At 36.6% G+C, this 24,391-nt stretch overlaps 1 protein-coding gene across 1 annotated transcript in view; it reads left to right on the top strand.

Annotated features, from left to right (window-relative positions):
* Window positions 1–24,391, top strand: part of LOC104075983 (teneurin-3-like) — a gene marked incomplete at its 3' end in the record, with an annotated part of 96,715 nt that overhangs the window by 35,574 nt on the left and 36,750 nt on the right. Inside the window, exons 4-5 of the mRNA XM_009576667.1 lie at window positions 15,827–15,949; window positions 22,161–22,375. Of these exons, the coding sequence (XP_009574962.1) occupies window positions 15,827–15,949; window positions 22,161–22,375 (338 nt within the window). The remainder of the gene's footprint in view (window positions 1–15,826; window positions 15,950–22,160; window positions 22,376–24,391) is intronic.

Raw genomic sequence — 24,391 nt, 5'->3', positions numbered from 1 at the left:
AGAAATAGAGTCCAGCTTTACAATGCGCAAGACAAAACAGAACTTTGTCCTTCTTCTCCCCATGGCTTACTGCCTCATTCAGCATCCATGATTTGTAGTGAAATAATGAAGGGAAAGTTTTGTAAAGCAACTCCTAGATCAAACATGGGCATTAAATCAAGGTTTCGTATGTAACCTCCATCCTTCAGTTCTACCTTTTGGGATCTTCTCTGTCTACTCTTGGTTTTATTAAAGGGAGGAGTTTGTTGTTCTTGGATGCGGTTTTTTTCTAACAGAAAAATCCACAGTTCAATTATAGAGAACTACATCAACCAGGAGGAGCTGTTTCCAATATGTTGTTGCATAGCACAGACTCCAACCAGCTGTATTAACACTGATTGGTACTGTACTAATTATTTCTTCTTCAGTGTGGATTCAACAACTGGATGAAATTAATGAGAATTTGGGGACATCAGCGCCCCTCTTTCTTCCCCAGGAATTGCTTTGGCAATTGATTCTCCATTGCCAATGGCACTATCTTGACATTGTCTAAGTCAATACAAGAAGTTAGTGCCATTTTCACTGTGCATGGAACCGAAGAGGTGAGCAGTTTTCCTCAGTCAGTGCTAGAATTACACAATACCAGATTCAGTCAACTAAGCTTGAAGAGTTGTACGCTGAAAGATTGCTTGCATCTGTCATGAATGTTGTCTTATGTCTACAAAATAGGTTTTTATTAACATAAAACATTCTTTGAATAGACAGTGAGACCTGACCTATTTAGTCAGGCTTCTGCTGTCCTGACTTCTTCACAAGAATCTGTCATACTTCCAAATCTGTTGAGCATTTTACTCTCTGTGTACTGTGGGATTGATCATTTTGTTAGCCTTAGCTCTGCAGCCAGTGGTCAGGACAAGAATACATACCAGCCAGCTATTCTTTGTGATAAAGCAAATATTTAAATATCAGCGATAACAGAAGGACATCTCTTCTGTAGGGAGAAAAAAAAGGAAAGAAGGAATTTTATTTAATTCAAAAGGCCGCAGGACTATTTTTATCACTACTGCTTGCTGTGAACAGTTAAGCAAATCCATTTTGGACAGAAAAGAAAGCTAACATTTAGACTTAACAACTGAAACATCTTCTGGGAAAACATATATTGTAGTTTATGTTTCATTCTATGAGAAACAGTAGAAAAACTGCTGTTCTGCTATGACACAGAGATGACCATACAGTCATAATGCAAATTGCAAACGAAATGTGAATGGAAAAGAGATACCAGACTTGAAAGCCGTGTTTGATAATTACAGATAATTCATATTTTCCACATTTGTATAAAAATAGATACATTGTGCTTATTCTGCGGTTATTATATTCTGCATTCATGCTTTTTGTCCATCTGAAAATGTTACTGTTTTATCATCATCTCAAGTTATTTAAAGTAAGCTGAAAATTTATATGCTAATAGATTTCTAATAATGGACAACCGTCTTCAGAGTTGTCTCAAAAACTTACTGAGAATAGTAACAGAGCAACTTAAGAGAAGAGGTTTTAAGGTAGAAAGGGAAGAAGGAGGTGGCCAGGAAAAATAGCAAGTAAGTTTCATCAGAGGAGACTGACACAGAAGGATGCAGGGTGTGAAAATTACAGCTGAGGGTCAATTAACTATCCTGCAGGTGAGTTTTAAGTAATGCTTAAAAATTAGAAAATTGTTTGTTTCTGCAGACTGAGGTTAACTTTCCATGTCTACAGTGCTGTTTCCGAGTTTGTTGTCTGTGGTTCTCCGATACTACTCAGGATTTAGTGTGACAGCTGCTGGCATTCACATCTATTCCCAGATTGCGGAGGACCAGATGCCTTTCCTGTTGGGCTGAGTGGCAGAAGTCATAGTAGGGCAGAACCACCCTCCGCAAAACTAATAGATTTATAACCGTGACAATTACACAATTGAATTTTTGTGACTAAAGCAATGACTAAATATACCTGTAATAAAAAGGAATCTATTTTACTTTATCAATAAAGAACAATATAATATTTCTTTTTGATTGCAATGCCAAGTTAATATTATTCTGCTGTTTGTAAAGCTTAATTACTGCCAGGAATGAGGAAAACAATTTAATTAATAATGCCATTTAAATGAAATTTTTATTACAATACCCAGCATAGGTATTGTAATTAACAGGCATGAGGGAGAATATAGTTTAGTTGCCATTAATCACCTTTACTTTCATTATGTGTTTATAGAAACTGTTTTTCTCTTTGACCTGCATTTAATTTTGAGTATTGTAAAGCTATTGTCACTGAGAGCTTCATGAAGAACTTTTGTTTTTCCGCATTCTCTCCCCATTTCTGTCTGCTTCCCTAGGTTGTTCTGGGACCTTAGCTATGACTGGAGCTTCACTGAGGTTTGTGGGTTGGAAATATGTTCCCTGTCTGCAGATACATGGCAGATTTTTACAGTTTGCCAGGTTTATGCCCTCACCCCATTTGTCTTTCCATCAAATTAGAGGCATTGAGGTAGACTACATGTAAATCAGACATTTATATATCTGATTCTAAAAAAACAAAAATCAGAAATATTTTGCCTTTCCTCTTGGTCTGTTGTCATAATTTGAAGAAAGTGCTCTGAGATTTTACAGTTTACCAAATCCACATATCACAATGTATTCAAACTACCATCCAAAAATCTACAGCAGGGAAACTTCTTTTGAAGTGCCGATATGCTGAGAAAGCATATCAGCTATCTAAGCATGGCTTCTTAGTGTTGTCTGATTGCACCAAGCACTTAGGAGAACCACATCAATGTCTCATGTTCTTGCTCAATGTGTGCTTATATCTGGAGCTGTGAAGGCCGCCAGTGTCTCCAGCACTACAGAAAGCACATCACTCCTTGCAAAGTCATAGGCAGCTTCTCATTTTAACAATCCATGGGGCTTTCAGTGAAGACTCCGGGTGTCTCTAGTGCATTTGGAGGCAGCAGCAGTGTTCCCTGTCATCCTTTCTTTTCCCAAATTAAAGGTTTCTGGTATCAGTCCAGGTGTGGTAGGATTTTGAAGTGGCTGCCTCTCAAAGTAAGAAGCTGTGGATTAGGTACATAGTGATGTCTTGCTTCTGTCCAGAATGGTCATTTCCAGGTCTCGCTCAGCTCTAAATGTCATGAGCAGCCAGAAGCTGGCTGCCTCTGATGGCAACGCTGTGTGTAGGGCTCTGCTTCCCCAGTGTGTGTGGCTCTGCTCCGCACCTGTCAAAATCTGCTTGCCTGTTGTTTTAGGCATCAGTGCCACATGTTGCTCTTCTCTGACAGAAGAGCAGATATGTGGTCTGATTACAAGGCAGGACCAAAGGGTGTGTAGTCTCTTCAGTTGGGCCTTCAGTGTGTGGTCATATACCTGGTGAATGCAGTACAGCACAATTATTTAGCAGGTAGAAAACATCTCCTGAAATTTCTAAAGGATTTTAGCATCCTGACTGGACTTTAGGAAAGTCCTCGAAGTCTGAAGTACCAGTCTCCTAGTTTCATCTCAATACTTCATAATCTTTAAAACCAGAACTATAGAAGCCGGATAATTGATACTTGTAGGTCATGCCTTACTAACATAGGTTCAGGCAACTCCTTTCAGTCATTTCTGACATGTTCTTTGTAAATGGTGGTATTCAGATACACATGTGACTGTCCACGCTGTTTTTATGCTTTAACATGAAACTTAATATTACAGCTGGTACTTCCATGACTTTCTGCATTGCAGAGATTTTCAGCTATGTCTAACATGAGATAAATTTATTTTTCTTATCCCATAGCCATGACTTTTAGATATCTGTATATGAGTTTCATATAATGTTTACAGCATTGCTGATGAGCTCATTGTGCCTCCTTAGTGTGGAAATATTTTGTAAACAATAATGTAATTTCTTATGTTTACCACATTCTTTCTTTCAAAACTGGGAGACAGAGAGAGAATGACTAATCAGAAAATGAAGTTGTTATGCTTCACCACCTTATTGGGCTGAAAATGTTTTTAATGTCTTTTATTGAAATGGTACAAAATCTAAACATCTATGTCTTCAAGCATGAATATTAAATATACTTTCTTGTCTCTTGGAAGAATACCATTGTGGATAATGCCTTTAGCTGATGTTTTTTAAGCAAAGATCTTGTTGCTGTGTTTCAGACTAAGTGCAAAGCATAATATAATATTTACTATTTCAGGAGTGCGTGGTATTAATATTTGATTGGTGTTGTGGATGTCACATGCTATTATTATTAGTGGCACTGAGAGTAAAACATTCATTGAGAAAGATAATCCTCACACAGAAGGATGTAGGAATATGTAATTGGCAGTCAGGAGGTTAAAAGAGGCTTGACAAGATTTCAAGGGATTAAAAAAGTTAATCTGTCAAGGAGCATACCCACCTCTGCTCCAAAAAAGGCTTGTACTCTAATTAAGATTTATCACAAAGTTTTTGGCAATAGTCCTGTCACCCTTCCACTTTTGCCCAATGGAGCAAATTGAAACTCAGTAATCCTGGCAATATAACAGGTGTAGTAATAAATTGCAAGATGACATCATGTCATTGTCCACAGGTTCCACACTATGGTCATTCTGCCATCATACTGTGATGCAATATGATGGTTTTTCAAAATCTGGATGGTGTTTCAGGAATACTGAAATCTCTTGCAAGCACGTGATGTAGAGATGTGGGCCCTTCTGCGCTCCTCCTATAATGTTCCGGCAGACCCCCAAATAGTAGCAATTTTTCAGTCTAATGAGAAATGAAGTTAAATTACACCAGCTACTTTTTCTGGATAAATAGCAAACTTAGAGTAATTTAGAGATGTAGTTCTATTTTATCAATGGAGGTAAACGTATAGTGTATTTTAGTAGTATGTAAGCATATATAATACTTCAGTATGCATATGTTTATGAGATTTTGCAAAGCAGAGGTGAAATCACTCAGGTGATTACTCAAGTTGTTGTGGACATAGGATTATAGTCTTCTCTTCTTTGCTGGTAGTTTCCATTAATTTCTAACTCGTGTCTGTGAAGAAAGAAGCCAGCCCTTAGAGATGTGCTATCTGCGACGATATGTGAATTATAATACATGTATTAAAACTGCTAGTTTTGTTTATAAATTGCATCTTTTATAAATTGCATCTCTTCTGTAAATTGCAATCTTTTCTTGAATCTTTTCTATGAAGAGAACTGCTTGGTCTCTTTTTGAATGCTTTAAAAAATTCATGCTGTTAAAAATGTCTAATTTAGATGAGATTTTTGTAAACCTTTCCATATACAAGCACTTTAGAATAAAAAGGTCAAGTGCATGTGTCCAAACTTGCTGTGAGCAATATCATTTGATGTTACATTTATGACTGAGATTACAAGAACATACGGGGTTTATATAGGTGTAATTATACCACTGCAGTGATTAATTATGGATGAAAATTAGGTGTCCTCTGAAGTAGACAGGAATCTTTAAATATGAGATCCTTCCTTTTCACAGGTGCCATTTCAGACAACTTCATTCACAAAAACAAACAAAAAAATGCTGTCTCTTAGGAATCATCACCACTAACAGCATTTGTAGTTTTATAATCCAGGAAAAACAAATGTGCTACAACTGTTTAGATGATGTGGACGTTTGCATTTGAAATGCTTAATTTTCCTCAATAATAGGACCAACCAAACTAAACCAGAGTGGTTTGGCCAACACTTGATGAAATAGGATCACACAAAAACATCTCTCTTAATAAATCTATAGAAGTGTAATATGCAGGAGCATGGGCGGGTGGTGTGTAGGTATTTTAAATTAATATCATCCGTTTGGAAAATTAGCTAGCTCCACAAACCTTTAAATAAAAAACAGGTATGTTTCCTATGTTTTTTATTGAAAAATACTTCTAAGTTACCATTACTATGGTACAGGAAGAGTAGTATTTTTATTTCAATAATACTCATTAAAAACTCTAAAACAACAGCCAGCTGCGTGGAGTTAACCCCCTTTGCTAACCACTGATTTACATGAGTTTCACAAGGTGTAACACAATAACTGGGTACAATAAATTTATCTTCACTTGTGGAAGCTCCAAACTCATGTGTTGTTTGATCTTCTCTTTCATCTTTGAAATGCCAGGTTTCACATCAGTTTTTATTGAGGCATTTTTGCTGGACAGTGGGTCCTCCTTTGACTCGTTGCAAATCTTTTCACACTGCCAGGGAATAGTTCTTTATGTTTTCAACTTATTTGCCAGTTTTTTGGTCCCAGAAGCTTCTTTTCTGTCTCTGCTGTTAGTAATCTCAAGTAGAGGTAACGATATGCAGGTATCCATGTTTGAAAAGGAGAGATAACAATCCTTCTTGTTATTTCAATTCAGCTGGAGCCAAAAGTAGAGGATAATTTTAATACACGTCCTTATTACTGATCCAATATATTTTCACACTGTAAAAGGAGTAGTTGGTTTTCTCCATCAATTTTATAAGTGACTGCTACTTTAGAGCTAAGACTGCCTATTCTTAATATCACCTGTAAGATTTTTTAGTTCAGTGTCATGGCTGATTTTATTTCAAGGGGGCAAAAAAATCAATGTGAAACGGTAATCCTAACTTGTTTTTCCCAAGGCTTACATAACACTTTAAAAATACAAAGTGGCTTACAAACTGGCTTGCAGGCAACAAATGACTGGCCTTACAAACAATTAACAGTAAGGTTGTCTTTATGTCATAGGTTCCTTTCATAAATCATACGATTTTTTTTGTTGTTTCCTTTTTATTAGTAATATTTTTCATGTACCTACAGTATATCTTTGCTCATAGGAATAGTTTCATAAAAGCCACGTCCCACTTTAGTGAGGCCTCTGGAGGAACATGGTGTGTTATTCCAATGCATGTAAAACGCATTAATGACTATATAATAAAGGATGCTCCACCTAGTAGCCAGTCCCTCCTGTGTGTCTCTGGCCCAGACACACAGCTGCTTAGACAGTCATGATTCGTGGTGATGTAGTGAAGATCTATGTCCCTGTGAGGAACTGAGCTAAAACAGAGGGTGGTGGAGGGCTTTCAGTAGCAGCATGACTGCAATCACTGAGCTGACTTAAACCTTGGTTTTTTTGAACCAAGGATTTGTACAAGATTGCTTATGCAGATAGGTAGTGGCTTACAAGTTTATATCGGAGGTGTTGAGGTAAGGTAGAGTTGTGTAAAAAGGCCTCTTTGATGGTGAACTCAGCATGTCCATTCTGTTTTTAAATACGGATTAAAGTGGAAATTCTGTGGTTTTGCAAGTTGATCTGCGTATAGTGGTTGGTTTATGCATCTACGTAATTGCACAGTTCAGATAGGTGAGTGGTAATTATTATGGACAGATATAAATCACCATGAAGAAGTTTTGTAAAGAGGTTATAGGTTATTTTGTTTTGGCCTCAATCACCTTTGATCTACAAGTGGACCACTGTAATCATGATATCATGAAGCCTAACAAGCAGCAAAGGGTTAGAAAACCTATATATTGACTTGCACGTTCAATCAACTTGCATATGATCTCATCAGGAAATTCAAAACAAAAGCTAATTTATGGAAAAATATGTAGTTCTAATCACAGTTTAGCTCCATGGGGTTCCAAATAACACACTGCAATCTCTACATGCAGATGCTTTCATCTTGCGTTCCAGATTTGGTGACATTCCAAAAGTTCTTATCAAACCTTATTATCATCTTTTATTAAAGCTTATTACATTTCTCCTTATTGCATGTTTGCTGTAATATTCTGTCATTCTTAATATGGAATAAAAAAGCTTTGATCTTTTTTAGCCGGTCATGAGATGAAAATATGCAACACAAGTATTTCACTATATACTATAAAATCCCAGCTCCATGTGTCCTTTGAACATCACATTAATTGGTCCCTGTTTCTTTTTCCTTTGGTTCTTAAATCTTTTCATCAGACTGCACTTCTCTATGCCATCAACATGAAAATAGGTTATGCATGATCATATAGTGCCATTTCATTATTATATCCCTCAAGAGATTTATGTTTTTTTGTTGGGTTTGGGTTTTGGGTTTTTTTTTTGTAATAATGAAGGCTTTTGAACTAGAAAAATGGTTGGACCCATTCATTGATGCTCTTGCCTAAGAAAGATGTTTCCAATTAATTTGAGACATTACATCGGCATTGCTTTTCTTAACACTTCTGTTTTATAAGGGCTGCGATCTAAAGGACGTCGCCCTCAGCAAGACTTCTGTTGGAGTTGTGGAAAAAAACTAAAATAGATAAGCACAACGCTGAGCCTCAGCTGTTTTCCAGAAAGCGAGTTTAAGGGAGAAAAGGGAAGGAGTTAAAGATTGAGAAGCAAGGGAGTAAAGAAATGCCTGAAGGAATACAGAGAAGTAATTATCCTGCAGTCTTAACCCAGTCTTGAAAAGCATAAATCAGGGGAATTTTTTTTCTCCCCCACAATACCTGACAACAAAATCATTGATTATAACTTTATTAGATAGAAACCCACAATTTATGGAATGTTTTTCATGCCTTTGTATGAACTAAAAGAGACAAAACAACCCTTGTCTCAAAGGAGACAGCAATCTAATACGCACTTCCCCATCATTTCTGTACCTGTAATGATTTTTCACCATCTTGTTAACTGTGAACAACATTATCTAAAAAAAAAAAGCTACGTTCAGCAGAAAGTCCAGGATAATACTCTATTTAGGTAATACTGAAGACTATTACATAATGGGGAGTGTTGGATGATCATCAGGATAAATGGACAAATCTGAAACAAGACATAACAGATACATCTTATTTAAATAAGAGGCTACTGAATAATCTTTGTTTCTGTTTTAAGAAATCTGGATTCTCCGTTAAGCTTTGAATGTGCCTCACATAATGCTGTTGGTAGAATTAGACCATTGTTACATAAAAGTCCCTGGCTTGACAACTAAAATGAGACATCTAGCCGTACAAGTTTTCAGAGGAATAAACGTTCCATTTTTAGGTGAATGTAGTAAAAATAGTTACACCGAGACTACCACACATCTTTCTTAACAGTTCAAATGCAACAATACTTTAAAATGGCATATAATCATCTTTGATTAGTGGTTAAAGACAGTAAGTTTATCTGTAGTAGATAGCTGATATATCTTTGTTGCTATATTTTTTCTAGGCAATTTTTTGTGATGTATTTTGCAAATTCTTTGTTGAAAGATTCCAAGAGAAAATGAAGACTAGAGTATAAAGGTTGGACTTTTTTGCAGGCGAAACAGTAAAATCAATGGACCCATTCAACAGTTCAGGATAAAAGGAAAGAGACCACACTTTTTCAGTTACTGTATTGATCTTGATAGGTATCGCTAAGATTTTCATATAATGCTATACTGAAATGTTTTACATTCAGAATATAGGTTCAGAAACTTTTATACTATGCTCCTGGTGGCTAATCTTTTGAAGATGTTCAAAAGCATGTACTTTTAACTTACTTTAAATTTAGAAATAACAGGCTTTTTGTTGATTAGAGAAAAACAGTAATAAGTAAAGAACTTGTGTTTGTAACTTTAATTCACTTTATTTAAAATTTTAATTAACTATTTTTAATTCACTATTTGATCTGCAGCAACATCCAAGACATCCTATTATCTTAGAAAAGAGCAAATGAATGCAAATCACTGACAGTTGATTTGCACATCTTCTGGTCCACTCCAGGTCCTTCAGAATAAAATAGGTTTAGATTCTAATTATAGCTGCAAGAAAAATATATGGGAGGTAATTTTAAAAACCACTTCAATGTTCAAATATTTCATTTGAAAATGTATTGCCAACAGGGAGATGAACTAGAAGATAATCCTTCAACAAGATTGAGCAATAATTGCAATTTGCTTAGTTTAAATTATAATCTTTTTGCATTGCTTTAAATATAAATGATATTCACTTTTCCTTATGTGCAAGTGTGCATATATATTATTCTATTAATTCTAAGGAAGCAATTTTGTAAATCATGGTTATAAAGCATCAGCACCCAGAAATACATAGCAGTAGCAGTCCTGGAAGATGAGTTCAATATCTTAGCAAGAAGCTCATCTTCAAGCACAGCTTCATGAATAATAAGACTTGATTACCATACCTTGTAAAACGCAGGGAGAAAGGAAGGAGGGTCGCCAACATCATTCAATTCTTCTTGCCAACTTTCCCCACAGTGTTGAGTTCTTTATGTTTATAGAACATATACCATAAGCCTTATCTCCAGAGGTCTTGGGGAGATGCTTGCTACTTAGAGATAGCTGGTGGGTTTTTTTTCTGCTGTCTAGTGTTAATTTTTCATCTGTCATTATTCTAAGAAGAGCTGGAGCAACATTGGAAGTCCATTTCCCAATTCAGGCAACTCTATATCTGCTTCTTTCTACTTAAAAGAATCCTCCTATCTGTGAATTCTTGTTCCCCTGAAATGCAGTGTCACCTTCAGAATTCTTTCACTGCAAAAATCAAGTTTACCAAATTTAAAATGGAAGCTGTTGAATTACTGGCGCTTCTGACCAGTACTTCAGAGACTTCAGACACAAACTTCAGTTACCTTTCCAGTTACTGTAGGGCTACTTCTGTGAATAAAGCCTCTGCTTATATGTGTATGGTTTTGCTTGTTCATCCTTATCCACATGCATCTTTAATGCTTTCACTTGCACAGTTCGTAGGGTGTTTGCTATGCCCTTCGTTTTTCGTATTTGTCAGTCACAGTACTTCAAAAAAAGATGTGGTTGATCCTGGTGAGTTACGATAGAGATGCCCTTGAATTTTGACCAGAACAATAAATAAGTTTCTCTGTTTTTTACTGCATATTGCTACTCTTTCCTACAAATATTCTTTCTTTCTGAGAGCAATCATAAACCCCAGCATTGTATGTATGCTCACATCTGTGCCCAAACTTTGTTTTCTGTTCAGAGCTACATCCTGGATACTGGAGGATGCTGACACCTCATTTCTTTATCAACTAGCTGTCCCTATCCTCTTACCATTCAAGTGTATGAGGAGAAAAAAAAAAACAACAGACAAGCCAAGTTTTTGCTAAATGGAGAAACAGCTACTTAAATTGGTTTTCGTTACAGTTCTTTTTTGTGCCTCTCATAACTTTGGCAGAAGAGAGCTTTGAACCAGTGAGCAAAGCGGCGAACGGAAGTGCTCCCCAGTCGAATGCAGCAGGTCGTTGTCAGCTCTCACAGTTCTAGATCTGCCACGTAGTTACATAAATTATCCGTCTCTCTTACCACCTACTAATAAAGGGACTGGTTTCTTTTTGGCTTGCTGAAGAAAGTCTCGAAGAGGGTTTTGAAGTGATAATACAGTGTGCTTGCTCAGTAACGAGTTCCTTGTAAAGAGAATGCATGAAGCACAGCAATACTAGCTTGAGAAAGAAGTGTGCAAGACAAATGGGCTGGCAACGTTAAAAGAATGAAAGGGCCTGATAGCAGCAACTTCTTCCTGAAGCAGATTATTGTAAAATGTTTTACACAGTGTAAACTAGTCATAATATTTTTTTTCAAGTGTTTGTTCTTAGTTGCTATTTTAATTATTGAGTGGAAATGAAGGCCTTGTAGACTGATTACAAACCAAAATAACTAGACCTCAATAACAGAGTGAAAGGTAAGATCAGCCATGCTTGAAAAAGCAGTTTAAGGTGGTTCAGAAACCCTTCAGTGAACTGTGTGGTGACAGATGGTAAGATTACCTGATAGCCTGTAACAAATGATAGCATTTTTGTGTTAACGTCAATGCTACTGTAGGTATAAATGCACTCCTTTTATCTGAGCTCTGAATCTTTTGAATATCCCGGTCCATTTGGCTTGTTCTGCTTTGCAGAAATATGAAGGGAGGGGGCAAAAGCCCAACTGTTAGTTTCGTTACTGCTTCTATGTTTGAGATTTTTCTGAAGAATTCAGCCATATCCACCAGCACCACCCAGACACTGGTGCTGTGTTCATGCCAAGAGCAGCACAGATCCTATAGGACTTTTTTCTCTCTGATGCCTCTCCTTCCCACTCTGTTAGAGGGAATGGAATCATCACCATTTAAACTATCACCGCGTTCTAAAGGCTGGCAGTAACGCTGATAATTTGGCCGGTAGCAGTACAAATACCACCTTAAACAACTCTGTCAGTCCCAAGATAAAATGCTGTCATAACTCCAGCAAGTGAAGAAGATCTGTTGGTAGTTAGAGATTACTTTGCAGAATAGAGGTGGGGACTGAAACAGCAGAATAGGCAAAGGATATCATCATCTGTTTCTCTGCTTAAAAAGTCATCCTGTTCCATGGTGGGAGCAATCATCCTAGTCTTGATACAAGTAAAAGGAGGCTTTTGTTAGGGTTTGAGGGCATATTTGGAATTGTGACAACCCGTCTTTTCTCCTATCCCCTGAGGGTTCATCCATGCTTGTAGCTGTGGGTTATTTGGTTTGAGTTGTTGTGGTCCGTGACCACAACCATCACAAGCTGCATACTTTCTGGTTAGAGGCATCTGACATTCTCAGACAAGTCCTTGCTGCCATCAAAGATATGCCAGTATTGAAAGTTGTTCCAGTGTTAGTACCCTCATAGATTTGGCAGACTCAGAACTAGTTACTCTAGGAAGGGTCTCTTGTCTTCGTTGTCATTGTCTAACACCAAATAAATGCCAAATTGAATGGGAATAAACCAGACCTGACAGGCAATATCCAATACAAAAATCAAGAAACTGTTTTACATTAGATTTGCGACTAAAATAGCAGCTGTGAATAGAGAAATCTATTTTGCTTTATATGTTTTTGCTTTAATTTTGCTTCATATATCAAATTCTTTATAGAAAGAAGTAAACCTATCATTCTCTGAACACAATAGAAGCAGAGAAGTGGACTGAACTCTTACATCCCCATCCCAAAGGTGGAAGAAAGTCTTCATCCTTTTTTAGATCTGAGGAAATCAAACACACACATACACCACTGCATCATTCCCCCTCTGGAAATTCAGAACTAGTTCATAACATTTGACTTGAAGGTCTCAGATCCCCTGCTGAGGTGTGTGCTCTCAGTGTGCAGTTACCAGTACCAGTTGCTGCTTATCAGACTCATGGGGGCATCAAGAATTTCTAACAGGTGCCTCACTGTCCTTAGAACACTGATAAGGGCTTAAAGTTTGCTTTTATATGGATGGCTGACTGAGAAGAGACCAATCTTAATCGACAAAATAGTGCCTGAATTTGTCTTAAGCAGTCAATTTACCCATGTTCTTAAAGTTCCCCATCTCTAAAGAAATTGTGCCCTGTATTTTGATCCTGTATCAACAAGCCTAATTCTTTCATGTTGTTCTCATCTGTTTGTAGTGAAAGGAGAATTCTCTAAATTCCATAGTGCTGTCTCAGAGAGATTACAGAGTTGAATTATTTAGTGTATTAGTACACACTGTAAGTTTTGGGTTGTCATTGGAGTTATCAAGCAACATTTTTGGTCTGCTTCAAAAATATTCCGATATTCACAATCTGTGAAACAGCTGCATGTATCCATCTGTTCATTTTTATTAAACATTGTTTATTGAACTTGGTGCTAGTTCGGTGTCAAAGTTGATAGAGCAATAGTATTTTTGAGGTATACAACTATTAGTCACCATCTTTGACAGTGAACTACAGTGGGACTCACATCAGTACAAACACAAAGAAAAGGTAATTGTCACTTATCTTGTAGTAACTATGGTTCTTTGAGATGTAATCAATATAGATCCCACAGTCCTTGCCTTTGAAGACTTCAAATTCCAGCTGTTTTGAATTATGAGGGAATGGCTAGGAGGTCATGTCGGAGCTTCCCCTTCTGATCTCCCAGTGGAGCATGAAGAGATAGCACCACCAGACAGAGCTGTTAATGATGTTCTAAGCTCATGTGTTTAGAAGGGATGCACTTCTAGAGTTACAAAATGAATGTCACTTTTTTTTTTTCCTGAAGAGTGTTAAAAGTGATAAGAAGCCAGCAAAGTTAGGAGAGGTGATTTAGACCTCCAGACTGAAGACAAGAAAGGTACTGGGTTTGAATCATGAAATATTTAGCTATTTGCAGTCTTTCATTGCTGCCAGTGAAGTGAACTAGTATAACAGATAGTAGAGTTTGACCCTAGGGATTTTGGTGAAATATATTAAAACAGATACAATCATCAGATGATTAATACATAAATAAGAATTTCAGCTGAGGTAGGGCCAAAATAATAATGGCTAATTCTAGAGATGTGCCAAAAATGGTGGTGGTCAGATTTATGGTTTAACAAGAGATGAGAGGGGAAAAAAAAATAAGGTTTTAGGGTCAAGGAATATTCTGCATTATCAGGCTTTGACAGGCAATTTAAGGTCTGAGAAAGAAGAGTAATAGTAGAGTCAGAGACTTGGAACAAAGAGAATATGTCATCTATAGTGAGGATTTCAGTCTTTAAAACATTCAATAATAGGTCTTTGGTTGCATTCTGGTTTTTTGTTTTGTTGAGGGTAAGGGGAAGGGTTTAAGGCAAAGACCTGGCAGAGAGGGTCTTAATTCTGCAGTGTTCACTGTCTCCCTGACTAAACTTCCGCTGATGCCTGTTTGTCTTAAGTAAGGGTTGCCATGGTCAATACAGAGATGAAACCAAAAGGGATGAAGAATTGTTTGTCATTTGGCTAGAAGGAATGAATAAATTAATAATATCAACTGTTTCATGATCTGTTTCAGAGACAGAAGGAGCAGAAGCAACAAGCTACTGTGAATTATCTTCCTTATATTTTGCACTCATAGTTAAAATACATTATTACAGAATTTTTTTCCAGTGTATTTTTATTCCCCAGTAGCACTGAAAGACTACTTTAGCTTTGGAGATAACTGCTGTCTTAGAATGAGCAAACTCGTTATATCAAATGGAAATGAGAGTAATTACAATAAAATTAATTTTGGTGGTACCATAGAGTCATTGGAAGAGAAGGAAATACACCACAGATAGCAAGGAATTGCATATGTTATGTGTATCACAGTATAGCATTAAGGTGATTTTTTTTTTTTTCTGTATTTTTGCTCTAAAAGTTGAGATGGGGGGTTCATTCATTAATCCCTGGTGATATAAAGGTTCCTTAAGTAGTTCACCCTAACACCATAGAAGGTTGACTCTGTCTTTCATAATTAGCATAGCTAAACTTTTTAACATGGTATCACCTTTCTAATAAACATGGTTGTGGGGAATTAAGTAGTTCAGAAACCTAGCTTATGCATTATCATTATCAAAGTGCCCCAGGGTCTCCAGCTCTGCTAATGGCCTTGGCCTCGTTCTGTAGACTAGCGTGGGGAATGGGCACGTAACTGGAAGTTGCGCAGCGTGTTGGTGACAGCATGAAAGGAGTGTTCATGTCTTAGGTTAGCCCTGCAACACCCACAGCACCCTCCTTCCTCTCCTCTTGCATTGTTTCTTTTCCCTTTCTGGCTAACCAGAACAGATCCATCTGCTGGTGAAATCATTTATTTTAGTAGGTCATTTAGGAGCTCACTTAAATGATTTGTCTCTTCAGAAGGATCAAAAATGAAAAAAGAGAAAAGGACATAATTACTGCCTATCCTTTTGAACATTGATTTGGGACTGGTAAAAGACTCAAAATGAGACTGGTGAGCTTTCTGTCAACTGCGTTCACCGAAAGCACTGTATCATTAAAGGACAGTGGTAGTAATTGCTTAGTGCCATTGCTAAGTTGAACTATTAGTCTGTGAATGCTTGTTCCTGTAATTTAATTTTTTAATGTATGAGTTGCTATTCTTCTGCGAAGCATGGAAAGCCATTATTTCTGTGATTTGTCATTGTGGCTAAAAGCATCAAATAACTTGTATCCTTTACCACCAGCAATGCATCTGTTTGGCCTCAACTGGCAGTTGCAGCAAACTGAAAATGATACATTTGAGAATGGAAAAGTGAATTCTGATACTGTGCCAACACATCCTGTAACAGTACCCGCTGGAGAAAATGGTAAGTGAAACAGGCACCAATTTCTCTCCTTCTTTCGGAGCATTTCCTTTCTTTGTGTCTTACTTCCATCGTCAGACTTTAACACTTTTCCTCCAAAACTCTGTATTTAATGGAAGTACAGAGCATTTGTAAGTAATGGTAATTTTAAATAGACATGTAGATATTAAACAGGAGCCGTATTTCAATTGAAAAGAGTGCACCATTCCTCCTACCTAGCATGTGAAGGGAGTGATGAATCCTGGGCAATAATGTTGATCTTAGTAGGAAAGCTGCCTATCAACAAAAATTCCGCATGGGATTTTACATGTAATATTTGATGAGGATAGAAAAACTCTCATCACATCTAGGGAAGCAGAACCTCCACTTGCTCTAAAATCTTTGATAACGTAATGATTGTTGTGGGGTCCTCAGAGGTAGCAGGATGGTGCTGAGGCTGGCTCAGACCATCCTGCCTGAGGGGCCGGGGTGGCTGGGGTCTCTCTCGTGCTGCAGAAATGGCCACAACAAAGCCAGGGAGCCCGAGATGACAGGACACACTATTTCATAAGGGGGACGGGATACCAAGATTCACTCTTTGGGAGTCCCAACGAGCTCTGGTTAGTTTTCAGACAAAAGCCTTGTCTGTGACAGGGGGGACATAATCTCTTTTTCTGAAGAGTTGGCACCAGAAAAGGCACTTCAGGGAGGTTTTGCATATTTTCGAAGCTTCTCTCTTAGCTATGTTTAGAAGGCAGCTCATGGTCAAGGAGCTTCCTATGGCATGATGACCTCGCTATGGAATGGCTTGTGTTTTTCTCTACAGATGATGATGTTTTCTTCTTTTTTTTTTTAATTTCTCTCTGAAATTTAATAGGTCATGTGTAATATGTTCATTTGTTTTCTCAAAGTCTCCAGCATATAATATTGAGTCCGAATCATCCAACCAATATATAAAGCAAAAAAAAACCCAAAACCCTTTATTAATTTTGTTGTAGGAACTTTTAAAATATAAACCACATAAAGGGATTATTTTTTATCGACCTTTTTCCATGTTGCCCTTTAAAAGCCTCAAAATATTTAAGAGCCTGTGCACTTTTGGCTAACAGAGGCTTTAAAATCAATAGGTTTTGAATGGAAGACTTGATTTAAATGGTTGATGAATGCGGTGTTTGCTTCATTACACAAAAATCCATTTTTCCTTTCACAAGGTAGAGCTGACCTCCTTACCACTGAGGAGGAGGATGCCTCTGCCAGCAGTTGACATCTTGAAAATTTTTCAAGTTATCACAGCTCCAAGTTATAGAAAAGATACAGCTCAGTTCATTCTTTTTGTCATCTTCATAAGCATATGAAACTTCTCCAGTAGGACTTTTTCTTTTCTCATTTCCTTTACCGTACTGCCTTTTTTTGCACTTAGATATTCATTATCTCTTTCTGTGTTCTTACTTGTTTTGAATGAATAGTAAAAAGCTACTGTATGGTTAATGAATATTGATGCTGCAGTGACAACTCATCATCCCACTGTCTTCTGCCCTGAGTAGCCAATATGCTTTCTTGTATAAAGTATAGACATATTTTTGTAAATATTTTGTAAATATATATTGTTCTTTTTCCCTTGATAATTTTTAATTTTTTTACAAATTAAAACCTGTTATACTTTGCCTTAAAAATAAAAGGAAATAACAAATATATCAAATCCCATTTTGCCTTCCTTATGTCCCTAAATACTGTATAAGAGAACAGGCTTAATTCCATCCACTGTTAAAATGCTGTCCTCTGCAGAATATGGTAAGTGGTCATTTATCAGCATACACCAATACTAAACAACAGACAAACCAGAGAATACATGTTTTTAAACCACAAAAGGAAAGTTAAGCAGAAGGGAAAAGTGTGACGACTAGATGTGAAATTTAAGGAGAGGGCTCCCATGCTAGCATACTAGTTACTGAAAACTGTAAGGAAGAATCAATAAAGCCTTGGTTTGGATACTTGGGCAGCTGTACAACTTTCAGTACTGCCTCTCTTTAGCCCCCTGGTAATACCCTGATGCTCTGATTTAGATGGGAGAAATTCACAGTGTTGTATGGGCCAGGCATTTTCCTTGACTCTCTCTTGTCTAAACTTTGGATAATCCTGGGCCTGCTTTGGTCAGAAAATCGTAGCCCACTGTGTCCTAGATCCCAGGTATTCATCTGCCGTTCAGAAGTACAGGTACTTTGTGTGATGAATTAGCAAAGCTTAAACTTGAACATGCATCCTTATGACCTCTGAAGAAAATTCAGCTGTGGTTTATCTAGAAATAGCTAGTCATAAATTGACAGTAAAAGCATGTTAAATCATCCTTAAACGCAAATAATTTGTTAAGTGAAGCTTGAGTCTCTGAACAAGCCTTTTCCAAAGGTTTTTTGTTTGTTTCTTTTGTGGATTTTTTTTTTCCTCTCCCAGTGCTTCTCTCTATATGAACAGTAAACTGCTGGCAGCATATCACCTGCTTGTCTAGACAGGCATGATTCAGGGCTGCATAAAGTGGCATAAGAATGTGTGTTTTCTATGGATATTTTATAGGCCATTTCAGTTTAGGTTCTCCAAAAGTAATTTGTAAGCCATGCTTAATCAAATACAGACATTTACTTGAGGTGCATCAGTGCTTTATCTGTTTTTATAACTAGGCGATAGAAAAGAAAGGTTAAAAAACAAAGCTCGTTTAACCATTGTGTTCTAGCAGTTGGTCACATCTCACATGTTGCTGGCTTTATTTTATGTCATATAAAATCTATGTGCAATTCAGAAATACCTTATAATAATATATGCTTAATGGCAGTTTTTTAAAAAATGCAAGAGAGGAAAAAAGTGAATGGGAAAAGAGGCATTTCTTTTGGCTTACTTAGATGCACTTTTTGAGATTAAACTCGTTAAAATACATTATACTTGCTTTAACTGATATGTATTGAGCTTTTTTGGTTTTTTACAATATTTCATGTTAATTAAAGGTATAGTAACTTCTTAATTAGATGTTATGTTGTTTTTTTTATTCTAAAAAGGTATGTTTTTAAGGAGGATTTTGATTTCATTTCTTGAAATGGTTGTTGCAGAAGGATATATAGCAGATGTCTCACGGAAAAAGATCCGAATATAAAGTTATTCAATGGAATGGGAGAACATGCTATTGACTGTCTGTAAATCCAGCCTTGCAACCTAATATTCTAATTAGTACTGCCTTTGAAGGATGGAAAATGATATTATGTGTGACACTATACAGCAATTATTGTTGAGCATTTTTGTGTTTTGGTTGTTCATTCGTTTTTATTCTATGTTATAGATACTCAATTATTCGCAGTGTATCTTGTGTTTTAATCTATAGAATGTTTGCAAATAAGGAGAGGGAGTTTGGCTTCGTGTCATTTTAGTGATATTTGTGAATTATTTTTCTTGTATAATAATTAAATATTGTTTATTGCTTGAAATATTTGTTTAGCTCAGGATTTTGCCCACCCTAATCTCAGACAGTTGAAATACAATTTACAAATACTACATATAACAAATATCTTACCTCTTAATTAGCCATAATGCATTGGATTATCAGTATCATAAATGCGTCATATAATGATTGTATATATTAGATAGTATGTGATACAGCAAATTAATGTATTTTGTAATTTAAATAATAGTATATCTAGCAATATAAGTACAAATCATGATATAAATATTATTCACCTATAAATATTTATGTGTATTTGTATTATTGTCTTTTGGGGAGGGTCTGTGAAAGAATTTTGGGGGTAGAGAAGAAGTATAGTGAAAGAGAATATATTCAGGAGGCTAGGTATTTTAAAATGTGGTTTCTTACTTGGACTGTTACATCATTATGGACTCGTGTGAATGAACGTGACATTTTGTATTTTGATTTAAAGCTGTGTATAAGAACTGTTAGTGTTTAGAAAGTGAAAAGGAAATGATGACACGACTAAGATTTTTCTTATGCCCAGAGATACAACAGGGAACAAAGAATAATTAACGCCCTATTCTTAGGAGGGCAAACAATGATTTGACGATTTTGAGAGAGGTGGTGTGACGTTAAAGGGACATGTGGCTATGGGGTAAAATTACCTCTTTTTTGGTGAAGAAAATGGGAGTCCGTAGGATCATTATCTGCTAAGGATAAGTGTTGATCATTCCTGGCAAGTTGGTCAAAATGTTTGATAAAGTGCACCTGCTCAAGCTGTCTAGTTCATCTTTTCAGTAGTAAGAGGTAGTTTTTCATTTCAAATGTAGAAATAAGGGAAGCTGCAGATCAATACTGCAAACAAGTGTTTATTGTTTAGTGATTACCAGTCATCAGTGTGTGAATTTATATGACACAACATGCTTAAATTTGAAAGAAGTGGTAAGAAACAAATGTTTAAATGAACCGAAATAGTGAATACAGATCCATCTTCTAGAATAACATATGAATATTGTTAAAGATTAAGTCCAAAGTCAGAAAAGCATCAGACTCATCCTGAAAAGTGTAAAAACATGGTTTCTCCAAGATCAGATACTTCACTGTCTCATCTCAGCAGAACACTGATCAATATGGTGATCCTGTAAAAGAGACATTTTCAGTGACTGCGACACCATTGTGGTACAGCTCTGATGATGATACAAGCCCCCACTCAAGGCCTCTCAGTAGTGCTTCTGTACCTGTTTAATTCAGCAGCAGTCTCTGTTCATCTTGGATGCACAAAAAGTGGCGAGGATCAATCTGTGACCTCACCTGGCATTTCAGATTTTAATCTAGTTTTTTAAAGTCTAAATGTTTGCAAAAAGGTTGTGTCAGTTTGTTCCATCAAATGATGAATAATGTAGGATTTGAACATAAAAGACAGGGCAGTAACGGAGTGTTGTTGGTTCTTCAGAACACTTGTACGCAAACAAGTCAGTATCACTTGAACATGCTTATCACATTCAGATGAGTTTAGTTCAATCTTTACAATAGAGTAGCTGCTGAAAAAAACAATGTAAATTGGTAAAAACAGCAGACTGTAAGATTGTAACTAAAGTTCCATTTTTCTTTATATTGCTTCACTCAAGGCTCACCTTGAGGTGCCAGCGGCTTAAATGCAGCATTACTTGCTTACTCCAGAGTAGAGATGTGTTGGTAAGCAAGTTCTTACACACGTCTTTGCATCTTAGTCTAGATTTGACAGCGCTGATTCCATTGGATCGAAGTAGGCTTTGTCTCTGGCACCAGCTTCCAAGACTGCCTCTGTCCAGCCACACAGCATGGGGTTAGTGCCTGAACATCAGATCTGAGTCTTTGGCCTCAAACAGACTTGATGCAAACCCATCTAAACCATCCCAGATTTTAAAGCTGTGTGGTGATGGTTTGTGCAAACCACTTCTTTAGTGCATCAGTCTTAGTAGTTCTGTTTCCTATTAATCTGGCAGGTAGAAGGCACTGGCCTCCTAAGGCTAACTGATAGTTGCACAAATGCTTTATAGAGAAAAATCATTAATGCTCTTCAATGCTATGTTCTTATTCCTAGTAATTGGCCTGCAGGATAAATAAATATTCGTGATATAGAAAATAGTGAAAGTACCGGACTTCGACATGCTATTGTACATTTTATTCAGGAGTGTGGACAAGGAGGTGATAACAAGCTTGGGGCTGAGGCTAGGGAATGCAGAGGATGTAGGCATTATGGGGAGCAAAGGTATAAGGACATAGGCACAATGGAGCAAGAAACATTGCCTTTCTTTTTGGGGAATGCAAAAACAAAAAATAGGAAACCAGAACTGTAGGCATTGTTAGTATTATATAAATGCTCTGATATTTAATGTAGAAAAGGCTGTATATTAGTTCTCTTGACTGCTTATGTTTATGTATCTATTATTCTTAAAATCTGTATGCTGCATTTCCCTTTACCTTAAATTTTTTTAGTGTGAGACTTTATGCTTGAAAACCCTGTTAAAATACTTGGGGAAAAAAATGAATAGTTTAATGTAGATGCTAAAACAGTTTCCGTATTGCTAGTGCTTAGAGAAGTTACAGTATTTTTACTTCATAGGTATTTGTGGTATCTTTGCCTTTTTATTTCCAAATCAGTGAATTCCCTGGGATCTTATATTCAGAAAGATTGTCAGGTAACATTTTATCTGAGGTGATTCTAAATATTTGACGGTTCATATGAAGGATGAGTGAAAGCAAGAAGGGAATACTAATTTTTGATCTCTTACTATTCTAACCTGTCAGGAAAATTAGGGGGATTTGCACAAGAAAACAACACTATAGATTCTGGAGAACTTGATATAGGCCGAAGAGCGATACAAGAAGTTCCCCCTGGGATTTTTTGGAGATCACAACTCTTCATTGATCAGCCACAATTCCTAAAATTCAATATATCCCTTCAGAAAGATGCATTGATTGGAGTATATGGCCGAAAAGGCTTACCACCTTCACACACTCAGGTGAGAGCTGCTTGCATTAAAAGTAGGACATGTTATTGAAAACTGTGAGCTTGTCTCTTTTGTATCTTTTTCCTTTCTCAGGATTACATCCTTTTCCATTTTGCTGATTTTTGTTTTTACTTTTTATACTTTATTGATCTCATGTGATGTCCAAAACATTTATAATACTGTAAGTGATGGGATCTAAAAATCTAAGAGGGGGGTAGGGGTGGGGGGTGTCTTATTTATGAGCTGTTCTGAATGCCGTGAGCGATGATGATGCTTTAGATACCGAGTTGTTTCATGCAGAATTTATAGGTACTTTTTTTCTTCTGTGGTATATAGACGTATCTTTAAAAACCTAAGCAAACTAATACAGCATCTTATGACCGCACATACGGTTAAGAGTGGCTGGCAAAGTCTGCATTTGCCAAATTTCCAAGCAAGAAGACAACAGTTTTTTAAGGAAGTTTCAGTTTGTTCTACAAGCAAATGCTACAGTATTTACAGCTTGGTATCTCACTAAAGAAATACATAAAAGAAAAAATACTGAAATATGTGTCTACGAAGATAAAATGAACTGGGGCTGTAAAAGTGTCAGTCTTCACTAGTCATTTAGTGTCTTGAGAATTTGTTCTTAATTGTCCCAGAGGATTTATTCTGCTCCACCTCTCAGAAGGTTTCTAACAAGACTTTTTATTGCCTATGGTCATGCATTTGCCTAGTAACAAAGAAACACTTTTTATCCATAGTTATAGAAAAGTTAAAGTATAAAAGATTGAATAGTCTTCTGGATTGGCAGGAGAAAGGGAGAATCATTGTCTGAGATGGTATTTTAGAATCAATTGTATTCAGATTGTATTTTTAAGATTTAAGACCCTCCTATTCTAGATTTCTTGCAGCTCAATATTTGTCCAAGTGCTGGCTCTGAACCACTGTTCCACCTGAAAAGGCAGTTGAGCTCATGCTCTTCGACCTCATTTAGAGAATTAATGCAACATTTTACTGACTTATCTTTTTTTCAAGTGTATGGATTTGCCCTGGACACAACTCTAAGTATGTCAGCCTAGTGGTATAATTGGAATGAAGCTTGACTGATTATGCCTGATACGCAGTTGCAACAGCAAATCCGTAACTGCAAAATTCAAATTTCTTTTTTTTAATCCTATTTTTTTTTTATTTTGATTTGCATGCTACTGCACTATTTAAATTTACTTCGTTTTTTCTTCAGGCATAACTTTTATAAGACCTAGAACATAGAAATATTGCTAATTATATCACCTATTTAGCAGTTGCAAACCACAGAGGAAGAATTAGGGTCAGCAAAGGAGTTTCATGCTGCTAAAATCACAGAATGTTACATTAGCTTTATTTTTTAGTTTAGTTTCCATTAAACTACAAACAATTTATTGAATGCAGAAAATGCACTTATGTTTATTTAAAAATTTGATCCTCATAAAAATGATTAAATGGATTTTCTTCAGACCTTCACATATGAACACCCACCCTCAGGGTCACAACAAGCATGAGAAATTCTAGCTCAAAGAAAATCGATTCAGAAAGCTATCAGCCATTGGAAATAGGGGTTTGGAATACAAATGCCATCTCAAGGATAACAATAATAACAGGAGCTAGGGGAATACATGTGTGGCAAGAATGAATAAAACTGTGCATTTATATGAGAAGTTATGCAAGTAGATATGTCTATGAAAAATGATCCTTCCTTGATTCCTTATCCTGGCAAAAGATTGAAATAGGGGTGCCGTTTATCCAAAAACTCGGGAAAAGAAGATAACTAAATCTGTTTCCCATCATCTGTGTTCCACAGACTCCTTTCCCTTTGGATTCCTACTAACAAAGTGCTTATTCATGTTAAAGTATGAAACAACAGAAAGAATCATATGCAAATCCTGCTACTACGTCTTCTGTAGTTTCTGTGACATTTTGGATATATTGTTCCCAGGATATAGGCCAAGCTCTCTTGTCCCATATTTGCCTGGTATATCATTAGAGTATTTTTTACAAACCATTTGACTG

This window comes from Fulmarus glacialis, unplaced genomic scaffold (assembly GCF_000690835.1).
Source record: "Fulmarus glacialis isolate BGI_N327 unplaced genomic scaffold, ASM69083v1 scaffold12914, whole genome shotgun sequence".
Lineage (NCBI taxonomy): Eukaryota > Metazoa > Chordata > Aves > Procellariiformes > Procellariidae > Fulmarus > Fulmarus glacialis.
Note: the sequence above shows the minus strand (reverse complement) of the source record. Positions and strands in the feature narration are given on the sequence as shown.